The 16824-nt window shown below is 39.4% G+C and overlaps 2 protein-coding genes across 2 annotated transcripts; one reads left to right on the top strand and one right to left on the bottom strand.

The window, feature by feature from the left end:
• The first annotated feature begins 450 nt into the window (after positions 1–450).
• Positions 451–8008, top strand: LOC140303608 (neuritin-like). The gene is made up of 3 exons (XM_072382428.1): positions 451–774; positions 1569–1722; positions 2349–8008. Exons 1-3 carry the CDS (start codon positions 723–725, stop codon positions 2575–2577), a joined length of 435 nt encoding a protein of 144 aa, XP_072238529.1. The 5' UTR covers positions 451–722; the 3' UTR covers positions 2578–8008.
• Positions 8009–11776: 3768 nt separating this feature from the next.
• On the bottom strand, positions 11777–14967 carry LOC140303607 (protein SYS1 homolog). Its single transcript, XM_072382427.1, has 4 exons — positions 14791–14967; positions 13599–13861; positions 13453–13520; positions 11777–12215 (listed from the first exon to the last, which is right to left on the bottom strand). The coding sequence occupies exons 2-4, from the start codon at positions 13758–13760 to the stop codon at positions 11975–11977; spliced, it is 471 nt and encodes a 156-aa protein (XP_072238528.1). The 5' UTR covers positions 13761–13861; positions 14791–14967; the 3' UTR covers positions 11777–11974.
• Positions 14968–16824: the final 1857 nt, after the last annotated feature.

Genomic DNA, 16824 nt, shown 5'->3' with positions numbered 1-16824 from the left:
TATCAGTCTTATTATATAGCATTTATTCTAGCGGAATGCAACTCAGTGCTTTACATGGTCAATAAAAGACCAAAAACAAGGAATAAAACAGAATATAAAAAGTTTAAAAGAATGACCGCACTTATTAAAAGCAATTCACATTTTCAGACCACTGTAGTTTAAAATTAGAAGTCTAGTTTAGAAAAAGAAAATCTAACAGCGATCTAAATAGATGATATAAACCATCATATGGCCCCTGACTCAAAACGTGTCTTCAGGTGAACTTTGAAACCAAATGGAGGAGTGGATATATTTATAACTGCCATCTGTGAGAAAATAATTGAGCTCCTAATGAGATGAGATGTGAAGGTAAAGTGTGTAGAGTGCTCTTAAGCGTCGGATCGATGACAGGGAGGTGCCTGAGGGTCCTCCCTGCTCTCAGGCTGTGATGCAGGAGCGTCGCGGGGAGGTGAGAGCTGTCCGGTGCTGAGGAGGGGGGGTGGAGATGAGCTCAGCGCGCGCCGGGAGGCAGGTAACGTCAGCAGTCTGCCGGAGCGGGGAAAGACTGTGTATAAACTGCACACCTACAAAGTGCTTCTCGCCATTCAATCAACGATATCCCCCGACTCGTGTTGAGAATGAGCTGCTGATCAGCTCCGTGTGATCCGGCGCCGCTATTTCTCCTCTTCTTCGAGAGCCTCGGCAGCATCCCGCGCCGTCCGCCTGCCTTGAAATGGGATGACATGGGATTATTCATGTCGACGAAGATCGGAGGGATACTTGCTTCTGCCTTTGGTAAAATAGCTCAAGCTCCTGTGTTGTTTAATTTAGGCTGCGAGTCTTTGGGCTTGGTTTGACAAAGAAAGCAGTGTTAGGCTATTTTCCTCTCTTTTTGTATAATACTGTGTCCATGCTGTGGCTATAAGCTTTATTTATCTCCACCAGGGTTGCGTGATGGTTATATGAGATCTGTATCATGGCCAACTGGCTGTAGTACAACCAGCGACGATACAGTCTTTATAGCATACTTAATGCGCAAGCTCTGGGACATGAAATATTTAATAGTAAGAACTTTGAAAATGACGCGAATGTATTTTTTCTACTTTAGTGCCACTTTTAGTTGTAATCCCTGCTTCATGTGCATTTGCTTTGTGTTCGCAGTACATTCTAAACATGTGTTAGGTTACCGTTAAAATCTCAAACACATCTGATGGTAAAATTGCACACCCTGTGGGGAAAAATAGGAGTATGGGCGGAATAGAAAAGACCATAAACATCAGCTTCACAGCCTGCTGCCTGCAAACAGCTGCTTAAAGTGAACTTCAAATGGCAAGACTTTAAAATCTTTACATTAACAAACATTTGCTTTTTGCATTTGTGGCATCTGATGATAACTAGAAAGTGGATTAGAGGTGCACAACAGTTACTACAAAACAAACAGCTGAAATAGCAAAGGTGTGGAACTCACTTTAGCAGACTTTCTGTGTGGGTGTTCTTCGTTGCATTTTCAAGTTGTCTAATTTGTGCGTCACAGAGGGCCAACAATGACAAGTTTGGTCAAGAAAGCCTGTCCCCTGTCTGTGTTGCAGTATTCCTGTTCCTTATAGTGTCGGGAGACCCCACAGATGTGAGGTGCGATAACGTTTACAAAGACTTTTCTCAATGTGTGCTGGAGCTGGGAGAGAGCATGGACAACTACCAGGAGAATGTGACCAGTGAGAGGGGAGTGGCAGCTGTGTGCAGGTAATAGAAACATCATCTATAATGAGAGGGCATGAACAGCTAGCATCAATCCGTGCATACAGGATGCTGAAGTAAAATGAACCAATCTAAACCATTGCTCAGTGTTGCATTCGAGTTCAGTTAGTATGAAATAACGTATGGTTGAGTGTAATAATACTGATAGATATATTTATCTCATGAGAAAATACTGAAGAGAAAAGAGCAGAAGCCATAATCTCAGGGGGAGACCAGAGGAATAAATGATGCTGAGCCATTGTACTAAATAATTTATGACTTCGCTGCAGCAGTAATGAAATTCCAGGGACGGTTTTTTTGTCATTGTTTCTGCACACACTCCACAACCCTGGCACATTGCATTTAAGACAAAGATTTACACTTAAGCCTTCTTTAGGAAATTGCTTTCTCGCATTATCATCTGTGATATTGTTTCACTCTCTGATGCAGTTGCCATGGTAATTAAAGCTGAGTTTGACTTACGGAGCTTGAGGCCAGTGTAGCCATCTGAGTGATAGATTATTGGCAAGCATATTAAGCCATGATAGCTAGTGCAAATATGCATGATGTTTGGCGGGTGAATTCTGAGTGTCCGACTCTGCCTTAATCTGATGGTCTTCTGTTTGCCACAGCCACTGGGAAGCTTTCCATACATGTGCCCTCACAGCGCTGTCCGACTGTCAAGAAGAAGTCAGCTCCATCTGGGAGACTCTGAGGCAGGACTCCCGGAAGATCCGCTTCCAGGGAAGTCTATTTGACCTGTGCAGCCCCAGCTCCTCTTCCAGCCTAAGTTTGCCTCTGGTTGCCCTTATCCTGCCACTGATGCTGGCCATGACTGGGCCCAACTGTCACCCTGTATAGATGGGTTAGGAGTGGGGTTGGGGAGAGTCTCACATTTCCCGAGTTTCAGTCCACCTGAGCTCAACTTTAAAGCCAAGGACTTAAGAGAGACAAATGTTTTGAAGGATTATTTCAACAAAGAGCCACGGAGGGCTGTGGTAAGACAATCAATACCTGTTTTGATGAGTAATGTTTAAAATTCTCAGAAATAATGAAACTTTTTTCTTCCATTCTGCGTGGTGGAATTTTGGAAAAAAAAAATTTCAGTCACACTATCAGTTCAGGCAGATTAAAGCAAACACTCCTTTGCATTTAAGCGCAAAGTCTGAAAAACTCAATCTATAGTCAAGACACCTGTGGCTCTGGGTCACTAATATTCAAGGAATGGTAAATCAGCCTACTAGTACGACCTAAAGCAATCCAACGTAAGCTGCAAAGTGTGCTACCTTTTTGACATTTCATGCCCTGGATTCAACTCTAGGGGGTTGGTTGTGGAAGACAAAGGTGTTCATCTTGTTGTGTCCACCCCCTGTTTTGTGCATCGTTTGAATGTACCATGATTGTTAAAGGAATTATTTGACATTTTGGTAAGTAGATGCAAGAACTTTTAACACTTTCAATAGACATCATGTTACAATAAGAAGTAATTTAGCTTAGCCTGGTACATGGCACTGCATAAAACACATATAAAGTTTTCATTTTTACTCTTTTGTAGAAACTAAACAGATCCTAACAGATTTTTACAGGTGCTGGTCGTTGGTTTTTGTAACTTGGATTTAAAGTCAGGTCAGCTGTTTCCCCCTTTTTCAGTTATTTAGCAAAGGCTAAGCTAACCACCCACAAGCTGTAGTTTCGTGTTTCAGCCCATTTCATGGCAAAAGTGTGAAGTAGTCATCAAACAAAATATGCTATTTTATCATAACACCCATCATTACTTTTCAAATAATGCGTTTCAGTTTGATGCTTATTTGGTGCCTACACGGCCTGTTGGAGATGAAGCACGACTTACCATCTTTGAAACTAAGAAAAATGAGTTTGCAATGAGCGTGCGTTTCAACACATGGCATTTCTCACGCTGAAAAAAATGTATAATATAAATTTCTCTGGTGCGCTGCTATTGCTATGGAAACGGCAGGAAACAAGCACATCTCCAATGAGTCTGAGCAGAGCAGCACTAACAACAACACTAATAATAATATAAGTAATGAAAGACTCTCACTCTTGCCTTCATTCAAAACATGAGAGCCCTGTTTCTACATACTAAGCTATGTTTTATTCCTAAAGCTAACCAAGCAATTTTGATGTTTATGCTGCAGTAAAATTAGTTCAAAGAGACATTTTTGAAAAAAGAAGTTGGGAACCAGAAGCCTTGCCTTTACAATAAAAGTTGTGTGTTGGCAGGGAAGTAAAAGCTCCACATTTTGATGCATGTTTGCTGTGGCTGGCAATTTAAGTCAAGTTTGACTACACTAATAAACAAGTAGCCAAAATACTAAACAAAACAAATATGTGTTATACTGTTGTATTTCTATGACTTTCCCAGAACAGATTGCACTGTCAATGTTTGCTGTGTTTCATGCATGTAACCTGAATTTTTCAACTTTATCAACAGATAGGATTTAGGCTACTTAATGTCTTACTTTGAGTTTGCGTTAAAAACCACGAGAATGGGAAGTTACATCACCGCATGTTGAGATGTGAGCTCGCTCTTGTAAGTTAGGTCTGTTGCCTGTGCCTTTTACTGTTGTTACTTTGGTACCTTTAGTTTTGTTTGGCTAAACGGTTGTTCAACAGTCAAACCGAATCACAGTGCAAAAGAACAACATAGATCCAAACACTTGACTTGAACAATGACCCTGATGCACCGCCTCCATTCAGATCCTTGCACGCTGGGTTTTTGGACTGAGTGAATGCACTTTGCTTGAGTTTAAAACTTGCAAATCCAAAGAGACGTGGACAGCTTGGCAGCAACTGGCTGAAGAAATCTGCTATTTCTTCGAATCTCATAACTTGTTATAAGCAACTTATCAACAAGCTTTAAAACCCCACAGTTTCTCCCACAGCATGTAAAGGCAACGTCTCTGGTTTTACGAACTTCATCGTCATTATTAGGGTGGGTAAATAAAGCAAGCTGTCACTTAGGTGCATAGACTGCATTGGACATTTTCATTCAATGCAACAACAACACAGGCAAATTTTAAACACTGTTTAGGCATTGTTGAATAGGTCAACAATAGCTTGGGCTGTTGAATACTGAGCTTACACAAACATGAATATGTGTTAGCACGAGCGAAACTGTGAAATTAGGCAGCACACTAAATTGATACTTTTCCTATGCATGTCCTTGCTGACATATTTCTGAAATGGTGACAACATGAGGTCACAAATCAAGACCAAGAGACAAAAGAGTGCCTCTAAAAATGTTTCCTAGCAGTTTAGGCTCCATCTTACCTCAAATTTTAACCCACAAACTAGTAGAAAATCACAAAAATGAGAGCACACTTCACCTAAATGTCCTCAAACATTAAACTGCTCCCACCCAGCCAATGGCAACGGGTCTGAAACAGTTTTCATGTCTATGAATATGGGGAAAAAATATATAAATAGTCATGTCCAAGAACATGAATCAAGATATTCTATTTCTTGACTACTTCACAACTCCAGTGAGCGTCACCAGAGTGTTGAAATGAGCAAAATGTCAAAATACTCCTTTAATCAGGAGCTAAAGTGTTTTAGTAACTGTTGGAAACAAACAAAAATTTTAATTTATAATCACAATATAGCCAAGCCATCATAATAAAACTATCAATTCAGTTACAAGACATCATAAGAGAACAGTAACAGCAATATCTCAGCAAAGCTTTGCTCTCAGTTATTATAATAGCTATTGTTGACCTTTCAGTCCATCAAAAGATCCCAGTCAACCACAGCGACAAAACCAACATTCAGAAATGCTATCGACAAAACGCACCTTTACTCGTTTTGTTTTGTTTTAAATCTTAGTGTCAAATGACAATCAAGCAACTTCTATATCATTTCTTATCCCTTTTTCACCCTCATGACACTTCAGCCTTCTCTGGCTGATGTTGTACGGCTGCTATAAACACACCAAAAACAGACATCTGTCACACATGAACCCATGCTCTACTTAAGTCACAGTTCTCTTTCGATTGATTTCTCACCTGTTCATCTGTGCGTGTGTGTGTGTGTGTGTGTGTGTGTGTGTGTGAAAAGAATATGTGAAGTGTGAATTTTGGAAATTATTATATAGATTTCTGTCTGTTTGTAAACACGCTCACCTGCGATGAAGATGCTGAACACTGCAGCTGCAGACAGAATAGCTGCCATTGGTCTTCCAAAGAATAATCTGTGTTATGATGTCGAAGATGATAGAAAAATAGCCCAAGTGTTTATTACTGATCTCATCAATACTATTTTAGAGAGATATTTCCGATATTAAGCTCTTCTCTGATATAAAAAAGTAAATAAATGTATAATTGATCATAGAAAACCCTGTTATTTAAACTCAAAATATACCAGTCAACAGCAACACAAACCACAGCCTCCAGATGAAGCCACGTCACAATGCTAAACCTAATAAAACTAGCTAAATTGCAAAGCTCTTTTCGCTTTTAACACTTTAAACACCTGCCGTTACTGTCTAAATATGTAAAAGTAAACTAACAACTATAAAAAAGCAAATAACTGACTTAGTTTCGTAAAGTATCTTAATTAACAATGCACTGCATGACTATTACATCAAATAGAACACAAATTTCAAGTGTAACTTCTCTTTTTAAAGGGATTTTTTTCATTATGGTTGTGTGAAGTGCTTCTATGTAGTCAGTGTTCCTACCTATTGTAGAAAGCAGTCAGAGCACTCTCAGTTTGGAGAATATGGGAGGAATTCTGATTGGGAGCTAAGCTGCTCAGAACAGGGCCACAGGAGAACACATTTTTGCCATGAAAACACCCCCAAAAAACAAAAAGTGATTTGTTCACACGACACTTTTGCATCGATGTACTGTCTCCATTTTCTCAACAAAAGAACATTCATGTTGTTCTGTGTCGTTGCATGTATGGCTGCTCTGCTGTTCCCTAAGTACTCACAATTGGACAGTTAAGAATAAATCAAGAGCCTGGAAAAGCAATAACACATACTGTTGTTTGTTGTCAGCCAATAAGTCTGACATAACGCCTGACAGACTCAGCTTTTCAGTGATAAGATATACTATACAGCCACCATGCACACAATGACACGTAGCAACACAAAAGCTTTTCAGTTGAGAAAACAGTGCAGAAAAGTCTAAATTTGCGAGCTGGACCCATTATGAAACTTTTAAGGTTTAAGTTGTTTTAGATTGCAGAAAAGATTCCCCCCTCTGTGGCGTCTTTTCTCAGCTGCTTTTAGCTTTGCTCCCCCATTTGCATTTCTCAAAATTGAGAGTGCTCTGACCAACAAGTACCACAGGTAAGTCACTGATTATTCATAAATACATCACAAAATCCAACTTAAAAGAACTGAAATATCCCTTTAACTGTTAAACCCGAGATTAATGGCATCATTCACATTCTTTAGCACAAATAAACCTTGTAAGACATCACTGACATCAAGACATAATTGTAATGTGTCACAGAAAAGAAGAAGCATTTACAAAAATAACTTGTTTTTCTTTTCTACTACTACAGTAATAATCCTCTTGGTGCACGGTAAATAAAAATGGGAAATGTGTGTTTGCTTATCATGTGCTTATATTTTTCCAAAAGTGTCCCCATTTGCACTTTTTCTCAAACAGCAATGGGTTGTAACTGGTATTAGCAAATGTGAAATTTAGGTGTTGTCCTGAATATTTTCTGTCATATATTTTCTCACAGGTGCATGATGCTTTTTGTGACAATGCCTCAGAAAGGTTGACAGTGTTCCTTTTTACATTTGACACAGTGTACAGTGGTCCTGATCTGTGCATGAAGTTAGGCTAACTCCTCTGTGAAACAGCATTCTTTGTTATGCAAATCTTCTCTTCACACAGTCCCTGCCTCCTAACCCCATGAGCATGTTTGTTCTAGTTGTTTTTCATTTATTTATTTATTTTTTGTTTCAACGTAGTAGCGACGCATCCTCTATTATGTGCCTGGCAGTGAAAATGCAGAAGCAGTGATGATGTCCTCAAAGCATGAGCAATATGTACAGTGGTTTCTTGTCAAACAACCCTTCTCCCCACCTATGTTGTTAAAGAAAGCATGAAAATGGTTGTGATCATAAGTATTATGACATAATTATGAACTTTAATTACAGTTTAACATGGAAATAACTCCTGAATGTAAAAGCAAGTTCAGTATCAATGTGGTCTCTCAATTAACATGTACACTATTTCCATGACTCTGTGAAGCAATATACAGAAAAGTGATGCGTTTGTAATAATAAAGAAGGAAAGTTAAAAACATGTGTCTTTACGAGTGTTTGAATAGAAAAATAAAGAATAGCACAGATCTAGAAAAGCTATGGTAGACTCATTTACTCATTGCATGCAGTCATGTGTTTTACAACTCATTTATCACAGTTTCTCTTTTTAGTCTTCCTTGAAGCAGAGTGTTGCTAATGAGAATCCAAACTAGCCTTTTCATACTCGTTAGTACTCTCCCATCTGCTTCATTCCACCTGGATACTTCCTGCAAAGGCAGTGGTGGGAGAAACTGAGGGCTCATGGCCTGAGGTGGAAAACCTTTAAAAACATGCACTTGATGGGTACCTCATTACAGACCCTATCTTTGACATCAAAAGCATGGCCCATGATAAATGTATTACCCTTTTTTCTAATCAACACAAGCTGGCTGTGTTTTACCAGGCAGCACCAGGGCAGCGTCTGTGGTCACTTTCTTAAAATTGTACCTCCGCCACGTCATGACTGCTGCCACCAGGCTCCAGGACAAACACACAGACACACCTGAGCGCTAATTACTTCCACCGTATCTGCTCAAGCTGCGCAATCACTGCACCTGAGTGTGCTCATACCCTGGCAACTGGAAGGGGGGGTGGAAAACCCCCAACCTGCTACATGTAGCATGCTTTTCCTTGTTTGCATTTATGACAACAATATGAAAGGAAAAATAACATAAGAGTCGCTTCATTTTTTTATTTCCATTGTAGAATTTATTTTGAACTGCTGAGTAACTGCATAATGCTACATTTATATTCCTACACTAAACATTTTAAGCATAGATACAAACACAAAATGTCTAAATAACAACATTTTATAAGAATAATGTCCAGTCATTGAGCTTTTTTATTTTTAAATCAAATTTTATTCAACTTTTGTATGTTTTCCATCTAAATTTTGCCTGAGGTGGAGCAAAGATTAACTTTGTGACCACGTTTGAAATGCCAGCGGAAATAAAAATTTAATGTAATATCCAGTTTAGTACACATTGATATTACATTCAATTTGTATTTTCAACTGGTTCCATTTGATGAAAGAATTGCGTTAATGGATTATTCATTATGTGGTCATCGTTCAGTCTTATGTTTATGTTCATGTTCATGCATTTAGATGACGCTTTTATCCAAAGCCACAGTCTTGTCTTTTGAATTTACAAAAATCTAATCTCTTTAGAATATTAATTCTCTATTTACATGGCATCCTGGCAGCAGGCTAAAAACCTGTCTTACTATCAAAATTGAAATTCCAGTGAAAAGAGCATATTTACCTACTTTAAGCATGCTTTTGGTACATAACTGCCACCAACTTCTGGTCTGAGATGTCCCTGTTGAGGCATCAGTAGAAGTCTGGGGCATCTGATCTTGGTCTGATTGTCTTAAATTGTTCAACTCCTCCTGAGAAAGTATCTCCCTGCTCTGTTTAGTTATCAGCTCGTCTTTACTCTGAATTACTGTTTGGGCTTCCTTCACTTGGTCCTTAAGATTTTTGTTATAAGTCTTTAAATTATTCATTTCTTCATTTTTCTGGGCCAGCTCTTCAGTGAGGCTCTGGATTTTCTCCTTCAAATATTCAATATATTTATCTTTTGTTTCCATCTTGTTTCTAAGCAAACTCAGTCCAGCACTGATCATCTGGTTGTCCTCTCTCAAAGAACGCTCTATCTCCTGCATATCCTTTATTTCTGCCAATGTCATTTTGTTCTGGTGCCGCATGCTCTTGATCCTGTTCTCAAGTTGGGCCATCTTGTCTAATAATTCCTCATCGAGGTCTTCTTCATAAGTTTCCATCCTAATCTCAGTATTACTCACTGTGTCCATCAGCTGCTCCATCTCCTCTTCTCTGTTAGTGTGCTCTGACCCAACAGAAGCCTCCTCAGTGTGGTGATTCCTCTATTCTAACAAGTTGTCTTTTATACTTTCAAATCCTAAAAAAAATATATTTAACTGTTCAGTTGATGAATAAAACGGCCTGGTATTGACTCCAATGGCTTGTGACGTCACGCCTTTGTGTCGTAAGGCTCTTTGTGACGTCCCTGTTTTCGCACGTCACTAAATTCTCTCGACCTGTAATGAGGGTTAACGAAGATGAAGCGACGTATTTCCGTTAGAGAGGAAACGGCCGTATAACGTGCTTACGCAACCAATCACCAATATGAAAAGTCTGATCACATTTTTTATACTTCGTTGCTGCGTTTGATAGATTTAAGTTCTGCTGCCCCTCATTATATTTAGTTAAAGAGACAGAAAAGGGGGGAATAAAGACAGAACTGAGTTTGAAGTCACATTGCGAACTTTTTAAACCCGTCTTGTTTCTGTCGATAGCCACTGCATTATATATGCGCGTGCGGTAATAATTAGTGACAAACTGACGGCTCTCAATCAATCAGTGATTCAGGCATCATCCTGAACAACTTCAGGGATGCCCTGTCCTCTTTTAAATCTATCACACTGTATTATAATACAGTTTAGAGTTTCTTAATAGACCAGAGAAAGTTTTTCTGATGTAAGTTTTTCCAGTTTAGCCACACGATGGCTCTGTTGTCTCACGTTGATGACATTATCATCGTTGGGCTGCGCTCTGTTCCCTTTCGGCTCATTTTACCCCCACCCCATCTCCATTTCGTTGTATCTACGTACAATAACAGTGTAGCCTTCTATTCTGTTATGTTATCCTGTTTATTATCTCACATCTATTATTAACTTGTTCCTTGGTTGACATCGAAGAATATATTTACATGCACACACAGGTCAAAGACGCAGTTCAATGTCTCTCTGCAGCTGAGCATTCTGGAGAAACTCTCTTCATAGTTTTCTCTGTGTTGCCCTGTCCGTTCGTCATAGATGCAAAAAAAAAAGGTCAAGCTCAACACTCAACCATGTTTACTGACATTATGTGACAAGAGATGGGTACAGGAAAAAATGGAGGACATGTTCATTTCAAAGTTTCATAGGCATCAATATCTCCCCTTTTAGGCTTTAAAACTCTGAAGTTGTAGTTCATTTATTTGATACTGTGCAAAGTGCCAAGTGCCTGTTTGTGAGCAGTCAAGACATTGTCCTGGGATTGGATCTGATAAGCTGTAGCTTATTTAATTCCTTTGGTGGTGGATATATTCAATGATTTTAATAGAAAGTCAGAAAACCAGGTTTGAGGTGAAATGTTTTACTTTTACAAATGATATCACCTGCATCATAATCACATACTATACCACTTAAGAAACATGACTTCAAAACAAAAAAAATACTGCATCTTCCACACCATCTAAAGTGCAAAAGGAATTATGGAACAATCATGATGCAGAAAGAAAAGATTAGAGGATGTGTTACAGCTTCATTCAGCGTTTTAAAATCCATCACTGCATGACAAGACAGACACTGTTCCAGAAACTATTAGTGCTGCACATTCAGGACTTTTCTCATGATATCCTCTCCCACAGTGATTTTCAGACTCAGACAGAGTTGGTGTAGGGCTGGAGCCTATCCCAGCTGTCATTGGGCGAGAGGCAGAGTACACCCTGGGCGGGTCTCCAGACCATCACAGGGCCACACAGAGACAAATAACCATCAGCGCTCACACTCACTTCATAAGTCAATTTAGAGTCACCATGAAACATGAAAACTCCACACAGAAACTCAAATATGCAGCAGAAAGCGAGAAGAAACAATATTTCAAATGATGGCGTTTAAGTCAATGTTCTTATCATCGCTATGGGGTTGTGGGTGTGAGCTGATGTTTGCTTTCAAAAGTATTCAAAAAAGTATTTTAATATACTACAGAGCCAATACTGTCCAACATTTAATGAGCAACAATGAATAAATATCAACTCTGATGGATCATCTAATGAGAAGGAGCATGACAATCCATCCTGTTCGCTGACGGTGAATCATGTTCCCTTGTGTTTACCGACAGTGGAAACCCTCCTCAGTGAGTTCTTCGAGGGTTAACAATCCACAAAGTTTCAGCGCTGAGTATTAAAGGATTCACAGATTAGACTTGGGGCCGCTGTTGACTGGAATGGCCCTGAGCTCAGTCCTCATGCACAAATACTCTCCGATTACAGCCATCAGCGCCATGCAGGCTACATTGACGAGCCACCAGGACAGGCCAGATGGGAGGTGAGCATTATAGATCCAGCAGCCGATCATGTGAAAGAAGTGCACGGTGACTGTGAAGTCGAGGCACTGTTTCCCCCGCCGGATGAAGAACCACAGACCCAGGGCACTGCCACAACAATTAGACAATTCAATGCTATGGTGTTAAACATTTGTTTTGTTTCAGATAAGATGAAGTGTTGTGAATACAGTCGTGTCAAAAATAACAGCTGTGACATGATAAATGGCAAATACAGTGTTTAAAGTCAAAGATGATTAACTATCGACTTTTTCTACCATCACGTAATAGTTATAGTTCACTGTCGTTTTCATAAGACATCAAACAAGAGAAAGTAAGGACAGAATGGAAAATGCTATGTTAAAATAAAAGGGACTGCTGCATTTAATATTATTTCTTTGTATGAACACCAGATACTTTGTGTTTCATCATGTAGACTGGTCCAGATCTGTGGAACAGACTACCTGCTGACCTCAGGTCCACTACAAAGATGTCTGCAATCAAAGCAGGTGACTCATGTTGTCCCATTATTTCTGAAAACTTGTCTTAAAGTGTGCAACAGTAGGTAGCTGCTGTCAAGTTAATTTATTCAAAAATGGTTCACACCTTCTCTGTTGGACAGGTCAGGACTGTCGGTAGTTCAGTCCAGATATTCAATTAAATATTAATTCATTTACATATTTGGGGTTCAAAATGCAAGAGAATAGAGCAAAACAATTTTGGCAATTTCCATTCCATTCCAACTTTTTCTGATTTAAGATTTAACTTTCAGCCTCTTTGGAATAATTTTGTCTGGACAAACAAAATCAAAACGAAGTTGTTTGGCCACAGAAACATATTTCAATCAAAATCTCCTTTTTATGAGAGGAACTTCCATTCCACTAAGAAGGCATTGATGTTTCTGCATCATATCTAAGACTGTTAACGTCAGAGACGGTTAGAAAACTATACCAAACGTACCAGAGAAGTTATTCTATACAACCCATTGCAATTTTGATGTCTGGGGCCATGAGTAGCTTCATCTTTTCTATGTTAGAACAATTTTGGAAAGTCTCCTCCTGCTCTAAGCATTCTCAAATATGTTACAGTCTGTACTTTCATGAGGTGGACTGATTCGTTCACTTGACTGTACAAAAATACTCGAGTCTGAGTCTTACTGCATGTACCTATGTAACATTTCAACAATGTTCGGTCCATCTGATGTAAATATTAAGCTGGACAGGAGTAAATACATCCTTCGACCGCTTTGAAATGTTGATTCAATGACATGCTTGTGCAACAGCATTTCATTTAGAGGTCTTGCAGCTCTCTCTACGTGTGTGCAGAGTAACAACTGGACATTTCTCACCAGGTCAGAGAGTTTAAGATGAATGCCATCATCGAGAGTTTGCCCTGCATGGTTGCAAAGCCAAGGACCTACAAAGGGAGAGTCAAAATGCAAACATGAGTGCAGAAACATGGCAGAAAAATACAGACATAGACCATCAAACTTACTTCATAGCTGAAGATCTGATCAAGTGACCGACTACTTCGTACAAGGCTGCCCACTCCAGCCAACCACAGGCCCAGGAAGCCATAGTAGATACACTGCATCAACACAATCTGACACACGATGAGGACTGGGTCCCAGATGTAGCTGCGGAAGTTGCTGACCATTTCTGACAGATGTTCCACCTGCTGGACCAAACGATGTTAAGAACTGGCCTCGAGTGTCGCCTGCTGGTCCATCCAATGTGACCTGCGGATGATCTCAAGATCTGAAAAGAAAAATTAAAGGCATTCCATTAAAGGCCATCTCTGGTTTTTAATACTAGACCAAGAACATTCTTTAAAAAAATGTAGACAACAGCTGTTAGACAAGAACCGTTTCAGTGACAGTAAAGCCAGCAGCATTGCTGCTCAACCTCATTTTAATGACACTTTTCAAACAAAAGTGCAACAAATGAAACATAAAGGACATAAGAGTAAATTCTGAAAAGGTGAACATTTTCCAGTATGTTGAACAAAAAATGCATGAGTTCAGTTTAAGCTCTTTCAGAAAGGTTTGTTTTAAGGTTAGTCGTAAAAGTAGAGACGGTGTTTGTGTCCTGTACTGCATGGATCCAGTTCCACCACAGAGCAGCTTTAATTAAAAACAACTTACCTTAAAGTCACATGGTGTTAAGGTAGGTAAATAGAGTAGTTTCAGTACTCTGGTCCTTTGTGAAACTCTTCATACAAGTCCTTATTCTCTAAATGGGAAATTAGTTGTTTCAGGACATTTTTTTCTCAAGGTTTTTGGAGATAAAAGGAAGGTTAGATATAGGTCTGATCGCAGTTATCTGAGCTCTTCTAATTCAGTAATGGCAAGTGTCCTTCCAATGACCAGAAAATCACAAAGTAACCTCCGAGAAACAGCGAACCAGGGTAGCTAACATACAGACTGCTCACCCTCTCCAACACACTCAGATATTAGCAGAAAGTTAATGTTACAGCGTGTAGCTGATGTATGTTTCGTTAGAGCCGATCTTACTTCAATCCTTCCTACAAGTAAGCATAAAAGACCTAATTTCACAGAACTGTTAAAAATGCTGACGTCCTTTTTAATGTCAATTAACTTACAACAATGCGGAAGACGACCAGTGATTAACCAGCATGTTTTTAGCATGTGTTGCTTCAACAAAACAGAGAGAAACGTAATACACACCTGAACACAGGACCAGAGGGTTTTCAAGCTGTTTTTTAACGTCAGTGCCTTCGTTTATTGATGATGTTTGAAGCTCTGTCGACCATCTCTGTGCCATAGAGGTATTAGGCAATTACTAAATCTTCAAAACCATAGACATTATATTCTTTATATGTCGATGTTCAAAACACAGACGTCACAGCTATGTACCGGAAGTTTCTTCTTCGTTGACATTTTACGGCAGCTGGCATCCATGAAGTTGCATGGTTGCCATCTGCTGGATTTATTCATGTCTTCATATTCTTCCAATCAGTCCAGCTTTTGAAAGGAAGTTAAATAAATGACATCAACCATGTCCATTTCTCCCCGTTGCAGCCTTGTGTGGAGTTCTTTTCTTTTCAGCCGTTCTCTTTTTTTTCTAATTATATTTGTTGTTGTCATTGTTACAGTTGATACTCACTTACTTACAGTTAGTTACAGTTTCTGCTTTCTTATTTAGGTTACATAACCCAGATGGATGCTCCCCTTTTATATTTCACCGGCATGTTCATTAAACAGGGCAATTTAAAGAAAAATCTTTCACTTGTATATTTCAGGTGGATGTAAAAGAAAAAAAAATAGTTACATTATTATTGATGTGTGATGAATACTGATTGGTAAGAAATAAAAAGGACAACATTCAAAAATCACAACAAGAGGGTTCCTGGTTTGAGTTTCAGCTGTTGCCTTTCTGTATGGACTTTGCATGTTCTGCCCACGTTTATGCATGGGTTCTCTCCAGGTACACAAAAACATGCACGTTTGGTTTATTGGTGACTCTAAATTGTCCCAAGGAGTGAGTGTGGATGGTTGTGTGTCCTGTTTGTCTCTGTGTGGCCTGTGATGGACTGACGACCCACCCAGGGTGTACCCTGCCTCTCCCTCAATGGACCTGTTGTCCATTTCTGAGCTTCTGAACAGTTTCCTAGAACCTCCTTAAAGCCACACGGCCTCATCAAATTCCTCCAAAGCTCGGAAATTATGTGAATTATATGCTCTGGCATTCACAGTCACCAGATTTCACCCTATTTGAACACCAATGAGAGATCTTGAATGAAAGTGTCAGCAGCACCTCAACCACCACCACTGAAATACCAAATGAGACAACATGTTTGTAGAGAGTTGTTTTATGCTTTGAGTAATGTTTCACAGTCTCACAGAATCTATACCAACACACACTCAAGCTGTTGTGGCCATACAAGGTGTCCCAAAACCAAATTAGAACACTTTATATATTTGAATGTTCTTTTTTTATTGTGTCTAATGTGCTTTTTGCAGTTCAGATGTAATTTCATCACAGCTCTCTGACAGCGCGGTCATGTTCTCTTAGCAGCATCGTTGTTATTTACCTTTGGAGTTACAGATAAATTTTTTCGAGACATATGGTGACCATGAAGTGCGATCCTGTTTGAAACTGTTGTATAAAAATCCTCCTGAGGAGACAGAGACAGATAAATATAAAGGATATGGATACATAAATGAGCCTCACAGAACTCGTGGCTACATCCCTCATCAAAATGAGTCAAAGTATTGAAAGTGACTCTTAAATAATTACCAAAACAAATCAGGAAGACGATGAGGAGGCCTGCTGTCAATTTTGTCCAGACTGCACAAAAGAGAAATTATGTTAAACTCTGGAGGAAGTACTGGGAGGATTCGGTGAGTTTTAGGTGAATTTCTTATGTCACTTTTTGCTCGTCCATGTGTTGGTATGGTCTGGCTCACAAAAGGTTACGGTTGTGTTTGAAGTGGTGCTGCCACCAGATCTGCGACGTCCTCTCCTCTTCCAAAAAAACTCAAAAAGACATGAAAAATGTTAAGATTTATATGGAACTAAATCTAACTTTTGATACTTATATATCCACTTAAAGCTTCTTGGAAGCAGCACTCTGTAAACATACTCAGCCAAAGATTTTGCTCAGGAGTTGCACTGCATGAAGCACAAACACACACTCAGTCTCCAGTCTACCTGTAAGGGTTTTCCTTGTAAGAGATCAAGGATTCTTGGTTCGTAGT

Source organism: Leuresthes tenuis, unplaced genomic scaffold, assembly GCF_036924035.1.
Source record: "Leuresthes tenuis unplaced genomic scaffold, fLeuTen1.0.hap1 SCAF_3, whole genome shotgun sequence".
NCBI classification, from domain to species: Eukaryota; Metazoa; Chordata; class Actinopteri; order Atheriniformes; family Atherinopsidae; genus Leuresthes; species Leuresthes tenuis.
Note: the sequence above shows the minus strand (reverse complement) of the source record. Positions and strands in the feature narration are given on the sequence as shown.

Bases quoted from the DNA above. Each gene is read 5' to 3' on its own strand.
- LOC140303608 (XM_072382428.1), top strand. From the start codon at position 723: ATGGGATTATTCATGTCGACGAAGATCGGAGGGATACTTGCTTCTGCC. The intron at 775-1,568 runs GTAAAATAGCTC...TCTGTGTTGCAG, and splicing joins GATACTTGCTTCTGCCTTTG to TATTCCTGTTCCTTATAGTG. The intron at 1,723-2,348 runs GTAATAGAAACA...TGTTTGCCACAG, and splicing joins GGAGTGGCAGCTGTGTGCAG to CCACTGGGAAGCTTTCCATA.
- LOC140303607 (XM_072382427.1), bottom strand. From the start codon at position 13,760: ATGGTCAGCAACTTCCGCAGCTACATCTGGGACCCAGTCCTCATCGTG. The intron at 13,521-13,598 runs GTAAGTTTGATG...CTCCCTTTGTAG, and splicing joins ATCAGATCTTCAGCTATGAA to GTCCTTGGCTTTGCAACCAT. The intron at 12,216-13,452 runs GTGAGAAATGTC...TTGTTGTGGCAG, and splicing joins ATCTTAAACTCTCTGACCTG to TGCCCTGGGTCTGTGGTTCT.